General features: G+C 48.8%; 2 protein-coding genes across 4 annotated transcripts in view; both read right to left on the bottom strand.

Annotated features, from left to right (window-relative positions):
* The window catches only part of ELP3 (elongator acetyltransferase complex subunit 3), a 92675-nt gene extending 83856 nt beyond the window's left edge, over positions 1–8819 (bottom strand). The window contains exons 1-6 of one of the 2 annotated variants that reach the window (XM_035321241.1): positions 8667–8819; positions 7629–7728; positions 6026–6164; positions 4735–4805; positions 2493–2556; positions 601–669 (exon numbers count right to left, since the gene is read on the bottom strand). In XM_035321241.1, coding sequence (XP_035177132.1) covers positions 601–669; positions 2493–2556; positions 4735–4805; positions 6026–6164; positions 7629–7728; positions 8667–8685 — 462 coding nt within the window. In that variant the 5' untranslated portion in view covers positions 8686–8819. The remainder of the gene's footprint in view (positions 1–600; positions 670–2492; positions 2557–4734; positions 4806–6025; positions 6165–7628; positions 7729–8666) is intronic. The other variant, XM_035321240.1, reaches the window with a different exon arrangement.
* A 1575-nt stretch (positions 8820–10394) lies between these two features.
* The window catches only part of FBXO16 (F-box protein 16), a 38716-nt gene continuing 32861 nt past the window's right edge, over positions 10395–16249 (bottom strand). For both annotated transcript variants that reach the window (XM_035322558.1, XM_035322557.1), the window contains one exon: positions 10395–14800. In XM_035322558.1, the coding sequence (XP_035178449.1) occupies positions 14733–14800 (68 nt within the window). In that variant the 3' untranslated portion in view covers positions 10395–14732. The remainder of the gene's footprint in view (positions 14801–16249) is intronic.

Raw genomic sequence — 16249 nt, 5'->3', positions numbered from 1 at the left:
AGATAACATCTCCTAAGAGATTCAGAACTTGTTATTTATTTAGTGGAAGTGACAGACAATTAAAAGGTTTAAAAATAATTCCTCCATAGGGATCAAGTCAGGCTAACTTAGAATTACAGAATCATGGAAAAAGTGAGGGCAGAAGGGACCTGTGGGGGTCACGCAGTCCAGCCTCTGTGCTCAGAGCAGCGGCAACTAAAGCAATTTGTCTGTCACCGTGTCCAGGCAGGCAGCGGGTATCTCCAAGGACGGAGACTCCACAACCTCTCTGGGCAACCTGTGTCAGTGCTCAGTCACCTCAGAGGAGGAGTGTTCCCTGATGTTCACACCGAACCTCCTGGCCTTCCTCTGCGGAGCCCAGAATTGGACGCAGCTTCAGCAGTGGCTTCAGCAGCGCTGAGGGGAGAGAAGGTTCCCTTCCCTCGTCCTGCTGGCAATGCTCCTGCTGACAGAGGCCCCAGAGGTGAAAGCTGGGGCATGCTGCTAGTGACCGCCCTCCAGCTGGACTCATCCCAACCCCTTCCACTCACCAGCTCCATCAAATTCAAAGCATTATCGTTCTTTGCATCACAAAGGCAACACGCTCCCCTTCCCCTGTACCTGTTCCACTCTGTGTCTTGTCTGGAGATAGGGGTCGTACCTAGCCCGAATGGCCCTCATGGACGTTGGCTAAAAAACACAAAGGGATTACAAAAGAAAAGTTAACGCAATTAAAGGCAGTGAGAAAGAACAAAAGCCAACGTTTAGCATTGAAATGGATGCTTCATCTTTTTAAAACTCAAACCCTGAGGTCTTCCAACTCACAACTAGAGAGCCCCATCTACTTGTGAATTTATTTTGGCTCCTGAATTTTGTACAAATAACAAAAAAAAACACAACATTTTCAGCCCACTGAGATGGCAATATGAGAAAAAGAACACAATTCTTCAAGCGCGTTACAACAGGATGCAAAGAATCTCTGAAGATTCAGAAAAAAAAAACATTGCAAAAATCACGAGTGAAATGTTTATCAAAATTCCATTTTTTTCTGTCCTCTTTTTAGTTCCTCTTTACTTGCACAAGGCACCCAACGAGTGTCCTGTAGAGCTCAGCTTAAACTTCAAATATTCCTTAAGCTAACGTTGTCTTTCATTTGAAAACCTCAAATTACTTTTTATGTGACTGGCCGATGGGAGCCCGTTAATAACACTCAGAGATAAGATTTTGAAGTATCTTGTGGATCCTGGATTTGTTTGGCATTTCCTACTGTCATACGAGGAGCTCTGACGGATTCTTTTAATCAGGCGCGACTCCCCCGTGCTGTTCGCACTCAACCAATGAATAAAACATGTCCCAAGCAACGTGAATTATAGAGCAGCTACATATATACAGGATTTTCTCGCTTTGCACTGACGTGTCAGAAACAATTTCCAGTCCCTGAAAATGGATCGCTGCAGACAAAAGCCCCACGAACAGGCTGTCACCTCGCCGTTTACCAAATTCATCTAGAACGCGTTTTACTTGATTTTGCTACTTTACATCGGTGCGGCGGCCCTGGGTTTTCTGTGAAAACTAGCGACAAGAATTTAGTCACAGAGAGGTCTGCTGCTGTTGTGCTGTCGGCAGCCGAGAGTGCTACTTCTGCTCTGCGTCTTTAGTGGGACATCAGATGCAGACATACTCTCGGAGCAGGCTATTCTAAGGGCACGGATGTAATATCAGAGGCACTAACAACTAAACAAAGGGCGTTTTTCCTGGACGTTGGGCAGGACTAAAGCAGGTGCAGTCTGAGCAGGATGCTCAGGTCACTGTGCAGTCAATATCTGAGTCCCTTTAAGGACTGAGATGCCCAAACCTCTCTGGAACCCTACCGAAGTGTTTGACCACCCTCATGTTAAAGCATCTTTTTAAGTGATAATTTCCCAGGTTCCGAGGCGTGCTCGCTGCCTCTCACCCTGCCAGTGGGCAGCTCGAGGAGGGGTACGGCTCTGTCTTCTTTGTACCCTTCCCTGAAAGCCTTCCCGAGAACAAGTAGACATCCGTGTTTCTCTGGACTGTTTAGTTAGGAAAATTTTGACGCAGACTGATAACTCCTGCAGCTCATTGAAAAAAGGCACATGCAGCAGCGTCCCCTGGGAATCGGCAATGTCACCTTCAGCTGCTCTTACTCGCTCACCACTTCCCACAGCTGGAAATTCGAAGCACCAGCTGTTCCCACGCCAGCAGGTCATGCAGCCGCAGCACAGGAGCTGCACTTGTCCTGCTCAGAATCACAGGGAATTACAAGCGTAACACCGTGGACAGCTGCAAGGGGAGGAAAAAGAAACAACTGCTACAAAAATTCAGATGAATTTCCAGCCTTGTGGCTGAGCTGCTTTGGATCTCAGAGCTTGCCAAGTCTGCTTTTGTTTCTTATTCTCGCGGCGTGGGTGAATTTGTGGAATTAAAGAGCAGCAGAATCCAATCTTACAGGGTGTAGGGAACACATCATGGCAGACAGAAGGAATTAATACCTCATATCCAGTGTAAGACTGTGTTGAATACTCAAAGTCAGAATCAGGCCCTCCTGGGCAGTACCTGCAAAGATCAAAAGACAGAAAACAGGCGTCAAACTCGTGCAATTGCAACAATTAATCTGCCCGAGGTACGGATACAGAAGAGGGTGCAGGTTGAGCAGACACAGCTATGACTCCCCCATCCCTCATCAGAGAGGCAGGGGAACATAAATTCCACCCAACCTGACCACAGCAGCACGCCAGCAGCTCTCCTGGCCTTGGAGAGCTCTCAGATCCACAAATATAAGTCCACAAAGAGAGAAATCCACAAAAGGACGCCCTTACTGCCACCGTGGTACCTTAATGCTACCCGGACTAAAGCTGGCTCACAACTGGTCAGAGTTTTCTGATATCTGTTATCACCGAGAGGAACCGAGGCCATGCATGAACAAAGGCTAGGTGCACAGAGCACGGCAAAACAGATGGCTTAAATTTAATGAGAAAGAAGTCAAAAAACAACCCAGATCTGTCAAATTACAACGTTAAACAACTTAACAAGACTAAACAGAAGCAAAAGAACTGGGAACGCAGCTCTGGAACACGGCGCTATTGCAGGGAGCTGCCCTGCAGTTCTGGACTGATTGTTACATGCTGATCATTAGATTTGAGGAAGAGGAATTTTACTGCCATGAACAGTTTCAACGCTTTTCCAAAAGTTCCGTCCAAAAAATTGTCTCTGATGCAAAATATTTTGTGCTTGGCAAAGGAAAGACAAAATACGGACATCGTCCAGTTACACAATCGGCATTTCTTTTCCACATATTTATTGAATTTAACTGTCTTGATGGTGAGGAAGCTCATCTACGTTTGTCTGTTGAACTTTGGAGCATGGTAGCTAATAAATACTCGCGTTGTAAGCAGCATTCTAGGGCTACTTGAGAAGAACGCAGTCCATCAACTTCGGTTAACTGTATGGTTGGTGTTAAATGACAATTCCTGCACCTAGAGGCTGGTTTGGGGCTCATTCTTTGGCACAGGACAGAGCTGCAGCTATCCCAGCACGCCAGCTAGCGAGGAGAGGACTGGTACATGGCAGACAGGGACCTAACGGAATACAAATTTATTCCGAGGTATCCTCGGCTTTCTTCTGAGGGTTAATGGCCAACCTCCTGTCACTGTGCGTTCAAACACGACCTGACACGGCGAGGTTGGCACCCCGTCGGCTCGAGCTGCATGCACTGAACATGGTAAAGGAGCAGTCAGCACACTGTCACGGTGCAGATCTTCAGCGCACGGAGCCCAAGATAATGCCATCTCTCTCAAATCAGCGGACTCGTTTTGTTCCCCGCATAATCGGTTGGCTTCCTCCTCGCCTGCCCTGCAAGCTCAACCCAAATCATCTGTCACCATTATAAAATTAATTACCAAATTACCATGGCCAAATTAACTGGCTGGCGGAAGTTGTGCAATCCGATCGGAGAGATTTCACGTACATAATTACCTGGAACATCTCAAACACAAGAGCTGCTCATCCGAAAACAAGCACGGAGCCAGCTCGCTCCGCCAGGCAGCTGGCAGCGAAACACGCTGAGGTTTCAGATGTGACAAGGTGGGGAAGAGGAGCAATGGGGAAGAGGAGCAACGTTTTCCAATAGATGAGCTGATACGCTCAGGGAAGACAAAAAGCACGCGATTTCAGGAGCACAGGCTCTTAAAGCAAACAGAAGCAATATACTTCAAGGTAAACTGAGCTTGGCTTTCTCAATTAAAATAAAACTCAGAAGCTATTCCCTTAATACCGCAAGCTCTTGGCAGCTGGAGGCTTTCCATCTGTGCTCTCATTTCGCTCCAGAGCCGGGCAGAGCCAACACCAAGCCAGTTTTTCGCAGACAACACCTGCACCTCCTCAGCTGGGTTTCAGTTCGGCAGTTTTCAAACTTTTCAGATTGAGCCCTGCTTCTTTTCTGTAATTGTCTTCTGCCTTCTTACGTACCCAGTCTACTCTCACATGCACGACACGCGCATGCACCGTCTCAGTAGTACGACTTGTATCCGATCGTTAATATATTCTCCTAATTACTGGATTTACAAAAGTTTCTATTTACTGAGCTAAGCAGGGTTTAACCCATCAAAGAAGGTTTTCTGCTTAAAGAAAGACTGAAAACAAGTAGAATTCGTAGTGTAATGTCGCAATTTATACAAAATTATACAGATAATACTGGAAAAAAGCCCTCTTTTAGGTCACCCGAGTCATACTTACACACATATGTTGCCCGTAAAGTTAATGTGTGGACACCTGTGTGGTTTACACATCACGGCCACGACAGCAATCTGAAAAAAGCAGAATTACGGCGGGAAATTACAGTCATTGCTTCTGAAGTTACAGAAATAAAACGCATCTCGGATGGCTACGTAAAAACGTGCACCTGCAGGACACTATTTAAAGATGTTTTCTGCTTAGTCTGCCACCTCAAATATCTGTGCATCAACTCCTGAGAAAACGAGCGTAACAAATGTATCAAGAAACAGGAATCCTGTTATCAGTTTTGCAATTCAGGATAAACTGGCAGTGAGCTACAAAGACCCAGGTGTCCCATCGGATCTGATGAGCCACCCTGCCAAAAAGTCACGCTGCCTGGCACGCAGGTATTCAGCAGGGCCAGCCGGCACACATCGAGACAGTGCAAGGGTGAGAACGTGCCAGTAAGCGCCCTGAACACCATCTGGAGGATGAGAAGAGGGGAGATGAAGAGAAACAGAAAGACGTAAGAGAAGGAAAATAGAAATAGTTTCCTCCCTCCACCTGAGCCGGGGCTTTTTTCTAGGCTGCTCTCACGCAGCTCTTCACACATCAAATGCAGGCACAACACAAGACGCCACCTTCCCCTTTCACAAGAGCAAGGGGAAGAAAAGAGACACACACTTAAAATTTTCTGGTGTCTACTGCTTCGGGGCACACACCTCGGAAAGCACATTGCCAGTTTTCAGAAGTTCTGGTTGCAGTAAGAGTTTGATGAAATATTCTACAGCCAGAAAAAAATAATGAAATTAAGATCTTTTTTTTATAGTTATGAAAACTGAACACTTCTGGGATCTTGGTTTCTGGTGGCTGAGTGGTAGCTTTTTTGGTTTAAATGCTATATATATAGTAGAGGAGCTTGAAAACACACAGCTGAATGTCACCTATACCTGTATTATTATTCTCAGCTTGAAATACCTTTTCAAGAAACACGTTAAATCCTGACATTCCCCCTTTGTTCACCAAGAGGGCCTGCAGGTTAAGCTGCAGTGTTTCTAACAGCAATTAAAAAGCTAGCTATGCTACCCTGAAACAAAACCTCCCCACCTCTTCTCCCAAAGGCTTTGCGAGTAACAGCCCTGCAGGCACATCAGGGAAGACAACCTGGAACCTGGCAGTGCAGCCAGCACGTCTTCATTGAAGTTCCTGGGCACTGAACGTCCTCCTCTTTGAAAATAATTAAATCCACGATAATTTATCAATGAGAGCAGGGGGGGACGGTGGTGGATGGAGAGAACGGCGACGTGCTTACCCCGCTCGCAGTCCTTATGGGCTTGGCTTTCAGCTTTGGCACCAGCACCTTGCGGTACTGCGGCGGAACGGCGGCGATGATGTCGACCAGACGTGGCTGCGCCGAGAGCCCATACTTGGCTGAAGTCTTGGTTTTCAGCCTGAAAGCAGAAATACCTCCGATTAACGACCCCGTTGAGACTTGTGCACCCAGTCGCACAGCAGCGCCATCACACTGCTTCGGTTCAGCTTGCTGGGGATCCAGGAGGGTTCGCTCCATTTGCCTTGCCAGGTAACTCATTTAATGCAGTAATTCCTTGCAACAGCCGCTCTGGGTATTTAAGATACAGCAAATAAACTCCAAATAAAATCAACGAGCAACAACTGCCAACGTTTTGAGTCTCTGGACGTTTTACTTCTAAATGTGCTTTTGCCAAAACGTTGTCAAAGGTGCCCAGAGGCCGTCTCGCCCATTTCCAGCGATTTAAGTCTTTTCCTAAGACTTCCATCTGATTAACCTCCTGCAGACGCAGACTCTACCTCAGCTCATTTCTCAGACACTTCTATAAATTATTTCCAGCACCAGGTAAATGTTTACAATTATATGTCTGAATGAAATACGCTGGGACAAGTTCCGGTTTTGTTATTCCACAAAGGTAAAGAAGGAAGAAGTTTCTGTAAGCAGCGACTTCGTTCATAGCATGCTGTTAAAATGTTTGATGTAAACTTTACCTCTAACTCAATCTCTCTTCTCCCTGACAGAATTGGCTTTGGGACTATGGGGATGAATTCCACGCAGGTGGAAACGCAAAAAGACGACGACAAATTTCCTTGAGCCTGAGCATTTTGTGGGCTGAGCAGTGCCAGTGAAGCAGTAAGGGGTCGTTTCAAATCCCCACAGATCTTGGCGTCTTTAGTGACCGCATCAGTCGACACGGGCGGACTGATGGATGTCATCTACCTGCACAGAGAGAAACTCGGGGGTTCTGCTGGACAGCAGCGCGCTGTTAGAGCGGGTCCAGAGGAGGCCACGAAGATGATCAAGGGGCTGGAGCACCTCTCCTATGGAGAAAGGCTGAGAGAGCTGGGGCTGCTCAGCCTGGAGAAGAGGAGGCTCTGGGGGGGGGGGCTCATTGTGGCCTTCCAGTACTTGAAGGGGTCTTATAAAATATAAAATAGGAGAGCAACTCTCTGCTCAATCAGATGACAGGACGAGGGGGAATGGCTTTAAAATAAAGGAGGGGAGATGTTAGATGAGATGTTAGGAGGAAATTCTGCCCTCAGAGGGCAGTGAGGCACTGGCACAGGGTGCCCAGAGGAGCTGTGGGTGCCCCAGAGGAGCTGTGGGTTCAAGGCCAGGCTGGACGAGGTCCTGGGCAACCTGATCTGGTGGGGGGCATCCTGCCCATGGCAGGGGGTTGGAACTGGGGGGGCTTTGAGGTCCCTTCCAACCCCAAGCCATTCTATGATGATTCTGAGATGGTCATTATCAGAGAATGGTAAGAGAAATGGCAGTAGGCTGTGAAAACAAAACATTGTAAAGTGAAGGCCAAGCATAAACGACTGTACAGGACGCGATCAACACTGGTGGACCAGCTCTGCAGTGTCATCCACCAGTGACTTACTTGTTCAGATTCACGTCTTTTCCCTGCTCGTGAGCCTCAATTAGTTGTTTGATGATGTCAGCTATCGTCATCATCATCAGTTCTGCATGGCTGAGGTCTCCTGAAAGGGGAACAAAACAAACCACGTGTGTACCCACTGCCTTCTGGTCGCCAGTCACAATCCAAGTGCATCTTTTTTTTTAGTATTTCCCACAATTTCAGGGCATTTTTCCCTCCAATTGGCCACTGCACGTCACTCCTGACTGGCAGCAAGTGACAGTCGCTGCCTCCCATCATCGTCTTTTTTTGGCTTTTAGGACAAACTCTATGGTCTTCCATCAAAGCGATGTGCACAACAGCCACAAACAAGAAGTCCGTGGAAGCTAAGCGCCATCACCAGGCTCATCTGACGCTGCCAGCACACGTGGCAAGGAACGAGACGCATCCACTGCAGGACGGTGGAGCAGCCAGACGAGGAGATAACCCCGTAACCTCATCAGACACACGCAGGGGGTTGCTGCATCTGTCAGCTCCTTGAAGCTTCCCCTCTGAGGGCTGCAGCGAGGGTTAGTGCTGCGCACGCTGGATATTTTGCTTATATTTCTTCTGTACCGGCTTTGGGAGAAGAGAAGCGTTGCTATTAAGCGATCTGCCCCCAAACATGCTTATTTTAGCTCACGAAGTTCTCTTTACACCAGAAGTGTCGGGGCAGCAAAATAAGAGGCACCAAACCGGGCAGAGAACCCAGCAGTGGGGACGTGGCTGCCCACCGAGCCTGTGTGAGCTGACCTACCCGTGGCACAGCACTGCAGAGGTGCTCACAGAACTGTGGAGCGGTTTCGGGTCAGAAGGGGCCTTAAAATTTCATCAAACCCCAGCCCCCTGCCACGGGCACGGCCCCTGCCCCCAGCCCGGGCTGCCCCCAGCCCAATCCAGCCTGGCCTTGGGCGCTGCCAGGGGGACCCGCAGCTCCCCGGGCGGCCCGATCTCACCCATAACAATACCGATACCGACTCCGACACCGATAACGACACCGATAACGACAGCACCGGCCGCTACCTGCCCGCCGCCGCCCCATGCCGCCGCTCCCTCACGGCCCCGGCCGCCGGCCGCTGCCACCAAGCGAGGCCGCCCCGTCGCGAAAGCGTCGCCCGGCCGGCAGCGCTGCCGTAAAGCGCTTGCTTTTCGATCGACGTTTTCCTGCCTTTTATCCATAGTTTGTGTTATTTTCTTCACGTTTCACTCGGTTTTATTGTTTTCTGCTGTTTTTTTTTTTTTTTTTTTTTTCCTTCTTTTTTTTTTTTGTTTTGGTGGTTTTAATTTAAGGCCCCGGCCCCCCCCCCCCCCCCGCAGCACAGCCGCTTGCCCCAGCGCAGCCAGGCCCTGGCTCTCCCCCTTCTCCCCTTCTCCCCTCCGGCGCTAGGTGGTAGCAAAGTATTTAAACGCGAAATCCCGATAATAAATAAAATGTTTGAATTTGACGAAAAGCCTCAAGTGTCTCTGTGAGCGGGAGGAGCGGCGCGGATCGGGCAGGGGGAGGCAGGAGGCCTGTGGGACGCCGGGGGGGGGGGGGGGGGGGGGGCGCAGCTTGTCAGAGAATTGGGGAATTTTAGGGTTGGAAAAGACATCCGAGATCACAGATAACAGAGGGAATGGCCTCAAGTTGTGCCAGGGGAGGTTCAGGTTGGAAATGAGGAGACATTTCTGCTCAGAAAGAGCGGTCAGGCCTTGGGATGGGTTGCCCAGGGAGGTGGGGGGGTCACCGTCCCTGGGGGGGCTCAAGGAGAGGTTGGACGTGGTGCTTGGGGACATGGTTCAGTGGTGACACTGGTGGTGGGGGACGGTTGGACCTGATGATCTTGGAGGGCTTTTCCAGCCCTAATGGTTCTGTGATTCTATGATTCAGCAGGGAATGTGGTGCCTCGTGGCCCCAAGCACAGGCTTCTATCGCTTTGAGGTCCTGTTGGTTTCCCCAGTGGAGTCCAAGGAGACCTCCCCACACTGCCAGCACTTGGTTACCTCCAGAGCTGGTGCCAGCACAAGCTCCGAGCCTCTGGGAGCTCTCCCCAGAGCACCGCTGTCTTCAGGCTTGTGGCTGACGAGGTGGGGCAGCCCTGTGCCTCTTCCAGCCGGTGCAGCCCTGGGTCTGATTTCGTACGAGATCCTTCCATGAAACCCCAGTCACTTCTGGAGCCCACGTGAGCTTCAACAGCTGCCACTTCTTGAGGCAGGGACTTCCATGGCTGAATTATCAGAGAATCCCGGAATGGTTTGGGTTGGCAGGGACCTTAAAGCCTACCTGGTTCCAATCCCCTGTCATGGGCACGGCCCTTGCCCCCAGCCCAGGCTGCCCCCAGCCCCATCCAGCCTGGCCTTGGGCACTGCCAGGGATGGGGCACCCACAGCTCCTCGGGGCAGCCTGTTCAGTGCCTCACCACCCTCACAATAAAGAATTTCTCCCTAATGTCTAATCTAAACCTCCCCTTTTTTAGTCTAAACCCCTGGTATCTTAACCTGTATCTATCTATCTCCTTTTTTTGTTGTTGCAGTTATTCAGAGACTCTCCAGTGCCTGCCAGCTCCCGCGTCTCCTTGCCCACGGCCTCCTGCTCAGCCAGCAGGTTCTGGAGGATCCCTTTGTGAGTTAGGGGAGGCTGCCCCTGAGCAGAGGGGGAAGCTGCCTGGGCAAGAAAAATGTTTTGCAGAGAAGGAGAGAACAGGCAGGAAAAAAAAAAAAAAAAAAAAAAAAAAAAAGAAAAAAATGAGGAGAGAAAGAGAGATGCTGTCATGATTTATGGGCTGGTAAAAATCTTTATTTGAAAACCTCCTGATTTGGGGTTGACCTGAAGATTTTTGGCATCACACTCACAGCTGGTGCACATCTGGGGACTGAACAGGCAACAAGAATTGCAGGAAGGAATAAGGGCACGTGGAAACTGCTGCGGGTCAGCTCTTACCACTGCGTGGGTTGGTTTATGAAGCAAGCAGAGCCTGCCCTGGTGCCGTAGGTCAGCGTGCGCAGTCTTGCAGGCAGATTGTAGCAGAGTGTGTGTGTGTGAGACCATCCTGCCCTCCCCGCAGTGGGTTTGGCAGCCTCCTGCCCGTTCAAAGCAAGATCCCAGGATGGAACAGGTTGAAAATGCAGCTCAGACCATCTGCTCCCGTTGCTGCTGCTCTCTTGGTGCCTGCAGGCCTTTTTGGAGAGCCAAATTCAGTTTCCTTCCCCCTGTTGTGCTGGGAGTGCCCTGCAATGCCTGGACCTGTCGGTAGCAGTGGTTTTACCTCCCAGGGGGTCTCCCAAGCATCCTGTGCCAACCAGCAATTTATGAGTGGTTTGGAGGGCGGTTGTACTCAGGATATGGGCTGTGCAAATGGTTAGAAAACATCTATCCAGGCGTGCACCTCCTGCCATCACCTTTCTCAGACCTCCTGCAGCAGCTGCTGCACACCAGGAGACATTTCAGATGCGATTGTACTGTCAGAGTTTGTCCGCTTGCCTAGCCCATGCTTTGGGCTGGCTGGGATGTGAAAGTAGTTCCTTCCCCTGAATTACCTGGGGGTGCACACACTACAAAGCATCCATCTGGAGGAGGCCTGGGATGTCTCTGTTGTTTGAGTTCATCCTCTAAAAGAGGACACGAGCACATGAGAGGTAGAATGCCTGTGCTAGACACATGGCAAGGCAGTGCAAGCATGCCAGCTGAGACAAGCCAATTGATTTCAAGCTGATTTTCATACCCCTGTCCCTTCCCTTATCACATCCGCCCACCAACACAGCCCTCCGCACTGACTGCTCACCTCCCCGTCCCTTTGTTATGTGAGCTGATCTGTGCTCTCCACCTGTTATCAGCTTCATCCACCTATCACAGCAACTTTTTATCTTACACATAGCTACTATCATCAGCTACTTTCCATTTGCCGCAAGGTCTCTGTGCTTTCTGTAGCCATCCCTTAGCCTGTTACAACCCTCGTGCTGCTGCTGGGACTCTGCTCTCTGCTCTCACTTCCCTGGCAGCGGTCACGTTTGCTCGTCTTCCTTCTCAGGGGCTGCCACACGCGTTGGATGTCTCTAAAAATCCTCGGTTTTGACCTAACCATGCTCCCACCTGCAACTCCTATTAATCTTCAGCTACACATATTCCTTCTCCCAAACAAGGCTCTGTCTTTAGCTCAGAACAATAATCAGGAAAAGTTCATTTGGGCTAAAAAGCCAAACTACAGTACCAAAACTCTGCCATTGCTCCCAGCAAGGAACATGAGGTAAATTCAGGTGGAGTTTTTGGCAGAAATGGATGGTAAACCTTGGGTAAGAGGAGGCTGGCAAGTTTGGGTTTGTTCACCACATCTGAGCAGGGCTGTAGCCTAGGGCTCACATTCTGATCTTGCTTGTACTGGTGGAATTCAGATGCAGCAGTGCTGATTCATTGGCCTGTGGGGTTTAAAAGGTGCTTTCATTTCTTTAATCAAACGCTACGGCTAATCAGAGTTGTACAGGATCTGGAAATACCAAGCAGTGCAGGGAAATGAGCATCTACAAGGAAGGGCAGAGGCATAACAACCTTCCTCTGTAGTTGTGTAGCAATTTCTTATCCACATATCTCGAGGCGCGTTGTAAGGTGGGTAAATAACCATCTGCCCGTGCAGATCAGCAGCCCAGGGCGCGGAAGGTGATACAGCTTGCCTGAGGCCAGCCAGCAGCACAGAGGCAGACAGCTGGGAGTTTGTCTCCCTGTCTCTTTCTGTTTCAGATTCTGACCTATTCTGCAACCTCAGGAATGTTTATAAAGCGTGTTGCAAGTATTTTATTCTAATACTATAATTGGTAGAAGTTACATCAAGGCGTTATACAGGTCTGCTGTTACTTCAAGGACTGACTACTTGGCTTGGCAGTTTCCTTGACAGTGTTGCTGTTAATTATTTCACGGGATCATAAATACAAAAGCATTATAAATTGGAGAAGCCTGAGTCTTAATTTGTACAGTGAGCACTCAAGCCGCTTGATGTGCTGCAGCAAAGGCACAGTATCTGCAGCAATGCCTGAGCACTCAGCTCCAGGACCCTGGAAACGTTACCCTTCGAGTGAGTATGTTCACTGGTGAGAAAAGAAAAGCCATTGATGCGGGGTTACATCATTTCCTTGTGTAGCCACTTGCTGTTTGGTACAAAGACCTAGCGCTGAACTGCTGCCCAGGAAACTACGCAGAGCCTGGGACAAAAAGGAAGCCAGAGCAACAGTTTGGACTTCAGAAGCCATAAACAGCCACGAAGCAAGCCATTTAATTCGATTTTCTGTGGGAAGAGGTTTGTGAGGAGAGAATTGCAATACCAGGGACTGGACGTCGATGAACGTTTTGGGTGGGATTTATCCTACCTGATTTCTGGTGCCCCGAAGTTAGCTTTCTTAATTGAAATCAGTTAGTCTCTTGTGTAATCGATGATGTAAGACATAATCGCCATCTGCAAGCTCCTGTTTCAGCTAATAATCATTTCAGAGGTGACCTGCTTAGACTTAACAAGCTCTCAGGCCGTTATTTTGGTCGAGATGAACTGCCTCTTCCAAGCATACAGAGCAGCTAGAGAAATGAAAGGACAAAACCAGGGAGAGGGAGATGCACTGAGATACCTAACCCTTGCTTAGGAGATGGGATTTACGTGGTATTTGAACAAGTTCCCAAGGGGCAGAGTCTGCTGGCAGAAGCTGACCTTTCAGTTCAGATCCATGGTGTGTTGTGCCCAGTGCCTGGTCTTGACAATGTCCGATGTCCGTGTCTTGTGTCAAAAAAAAAGTCGAAATCTTCAAGTGACACAGTACAGAGTAATCTGCTCACCAGGTGGAAGTCTTCTCCTAATCCTTGTCAATCAGAGAATTAATTCATGGGTGTACCATGGCTCATCCTAGTGTATGGGAAGTTTTAGCTTTATCCCAGTCTGGGATATGATAAGGCAATGAGTTGCAGTTGCTCTGCATTCAGTCCCTTTATCCTTAAAAACTGCAATTCCTTACATTTTCCTGGATACTTCCTTAATTGTAGAAAAGACAAATAAAAGCTCATGATTTACATTCTCTTAAATAATTAAGCTAGAGTCAACTCCCCGCAGGAGTCATGTGCAATGCTGTAATCCTGAGTGTGGGATTTGATTTCATTCTCACTAACACATTCTCACTAACATGATTGATAGGATGGACTTGCCTTGATTAACAAGAGAAAGAAGTTCTGTCTTCAGTACAGCAGGCTTTTCTTCAGGCATTTTCCCTGAGCCTCCTTTCTTCCACTTGTTAAAGGCTTTTCCCTTGAATGCTGTGGTGCTTCCTTCACAGTCCAGCTGATTTGGCAGGGGCTGTAGGATACAGCTGAAGGATCATATTGATGTTGGTGAAAAACCACTCGCTTTGTAGGGGGATACAGTTTACATCATGAAGGTTCCTGGTAGTCCTCGCTTCTTTTCCATGCATCACAGGCAGGCCAACTTCCATAATTCACTCGGAAAGCATCACAGAGCAGCTCAGGTCATGGGATGTGCCCTGAGGTGTCTGAGCGACACACAGGCAAGCTCAGCACCCTTGAGGTCCAGCAGATCTAGCAGGGATCTGCACGAGGGTTTTCTGTGCGTGGTCAAAAGTCTAGGTGAACTCTGCAGAGACAACGTACCCAGAAGAAAAAGAGGATATAGCACCAGTTCAAGAGCAGCAGCAACAGGAAACCAGGCTGAGAAACACCCCAGGAAAACATTCTGACTCCGGCTTGGAAACAGGAGATCCCACCTGGAGATCCAAAGGCAGGAAGGAGTCATTGCACCAGCTGCTGTACTTCCAAAAAAAATACAAAGTCATTGCTCCAGCACCTCTCTATCTAAGCTGGCTGCAAGGCAGTTTTCTTTTGGACAGCCTAAGTGAGAATGGATGCAGGACCTTCATGCTCACTTCTTTACATGATGAGGTCAATGAAGAAAGTCTTTTCTAGCACAAGCTGAAAAAAAAAATAAAACTGGGTCCTTGCAAAGGACTCAAAAGCAGCTGTTCTTCACCAAACACAGCCTGTGACTCAGGCAACATTGCTGCTGTTTCCCCAGCGCCAGGCAGATAAGCTTCTGTTCTGCTGAGATGAAAGATACTCTGGATCCTCCCTTACTCTGTATCAGATCCTTGGTTTGACAGAGGAATGCGCCAGGGCTGAGCCTCAAACAGAGGAGATGCTAGATGAAGGTGAAAAAAACAACAACATGAGAATCAGACAGGTTAATTTAGCCAGAGATTTCACATTCTAAATATAGTTACCCAGCCAAACCTTGGGATTTTGGTGTATTTAATACCTCAAATACTTTTACAAATGTGGATTGAATGGTTTGTTTCCTTTCATTAATTCATTGCAGAGAAAATAATCAGGCCAAACCGTCTTTACTTCTCCTGCCCACCTTTCTGACCATCTGCAAACATGGCCTGGGACAGCCCACGGAGCACTAGCTAAAGCTGGTAAGTTTACCTTGGGAAAAGCCTAGCAGAGATCGCAAGGCCCTGGAGGGGTCACTGAATAAATTAAGACAGGATTTGTCTTCCTCTCTGGTACAAAAAAATATATAGCTTTGCCTAGCAAATTGCCCCTAATCCAAATGCAATCTGTCGGGGTAATTTACCTGGGTATTTTCTGTGCTACAGCAACAGCGATGGAAGGTGGCTCACATGTTTATCCAAGCACTTGTTCCTTGCTATCCAAAGCCCTTCCCTCATGCAGAGTTTTAAAATTTCTTATGTAGAAGACGCTGAATGCAGCAGAGGTCAGGCAGGATGCTGCACATCCCTGCACAATAACCACTGGGCAGCCACTTCCCCCGCAGGAGCTCCCCTCACTCCATCCCCCACATCCTCTCTGACAGCACCAAACCACTTCTTAGCAGTTGCAGATCGCTTCACAGGCATTAAGAGGCTGCAGAAACACACTTCCCAGTGCCTCCTGGTGGGAGCCGAGCACTGCATTCCTGGGAGGCCACAGCAGCGCTGCCAGACCAGCAGAAATTCCCTGGACTGACTGGAACAACCAATAATGCAGCCAAGCCCAAAGCCTACGCATAACTCTTCGTGACTTGGCCCCGGTCCCATGTGGAGCCTTCCTAAAGCTCTGTCCATGTGGTGCTACATCAGGGTGAGGGGCCTAGATAATAGGAACTTTGTGGTGGAAACTTGTGATGAGGGACTGTAACCCTCTACCCTAATCTTGATGCTTTCCTCTCTTGGCTTCTCTAGCCAGGATACATTTTTGTGCAGCTTCCTACATGGAACAGTCTTCAGGTGTTTTCCTTGGGCCTCATCACAGTCATTCTAGCGCCTCCCCCAGTGCCCTTATCTGTACTTAAATAATTTCTTTCATCTGCCACAGAAGGACTTGTCATCACTCACTTGTGGGTCCCCCTCATGGGGGCTATCGGCGATGCACCTGCTCCATCATCTTTCCCCTAAATGGGACCACTAATAATTACTGGATAGTCACTGCCAAGTGCCAGGAGCTGCCCTCTTATTCTACTCCTGTGTTCTCTTTGAAAATCTCAGACTCACATCAGAGGTCTCTTTTCCTTTGTTCACTCCAGGTTCTTTATCCACTACCCTTGTGTGATTAAAAATCACCAGGGTTCAGCCTGCAGTCCTTATGT

Source organism: Oxyura jamaicensis, chromosome 3 (assembly GCF_011077185.1).
Source record: "Oxyura jamaicensis isolate SHBP4307 breed ruddy duck chromosome 3, BPBGC_Ojam_1.0, whole genome shotgun sequence".
NCBI classification, from domain to species: domain Eukaryota; kingdom Metazoa; phylum Chordata; class Aves; order Anseriformes; family Anatidae; genus Oxyura; species Oxyura jamaicensis.
This window is presented reverse-complemented; position numbering and strand designations above follow the sequence as displayed.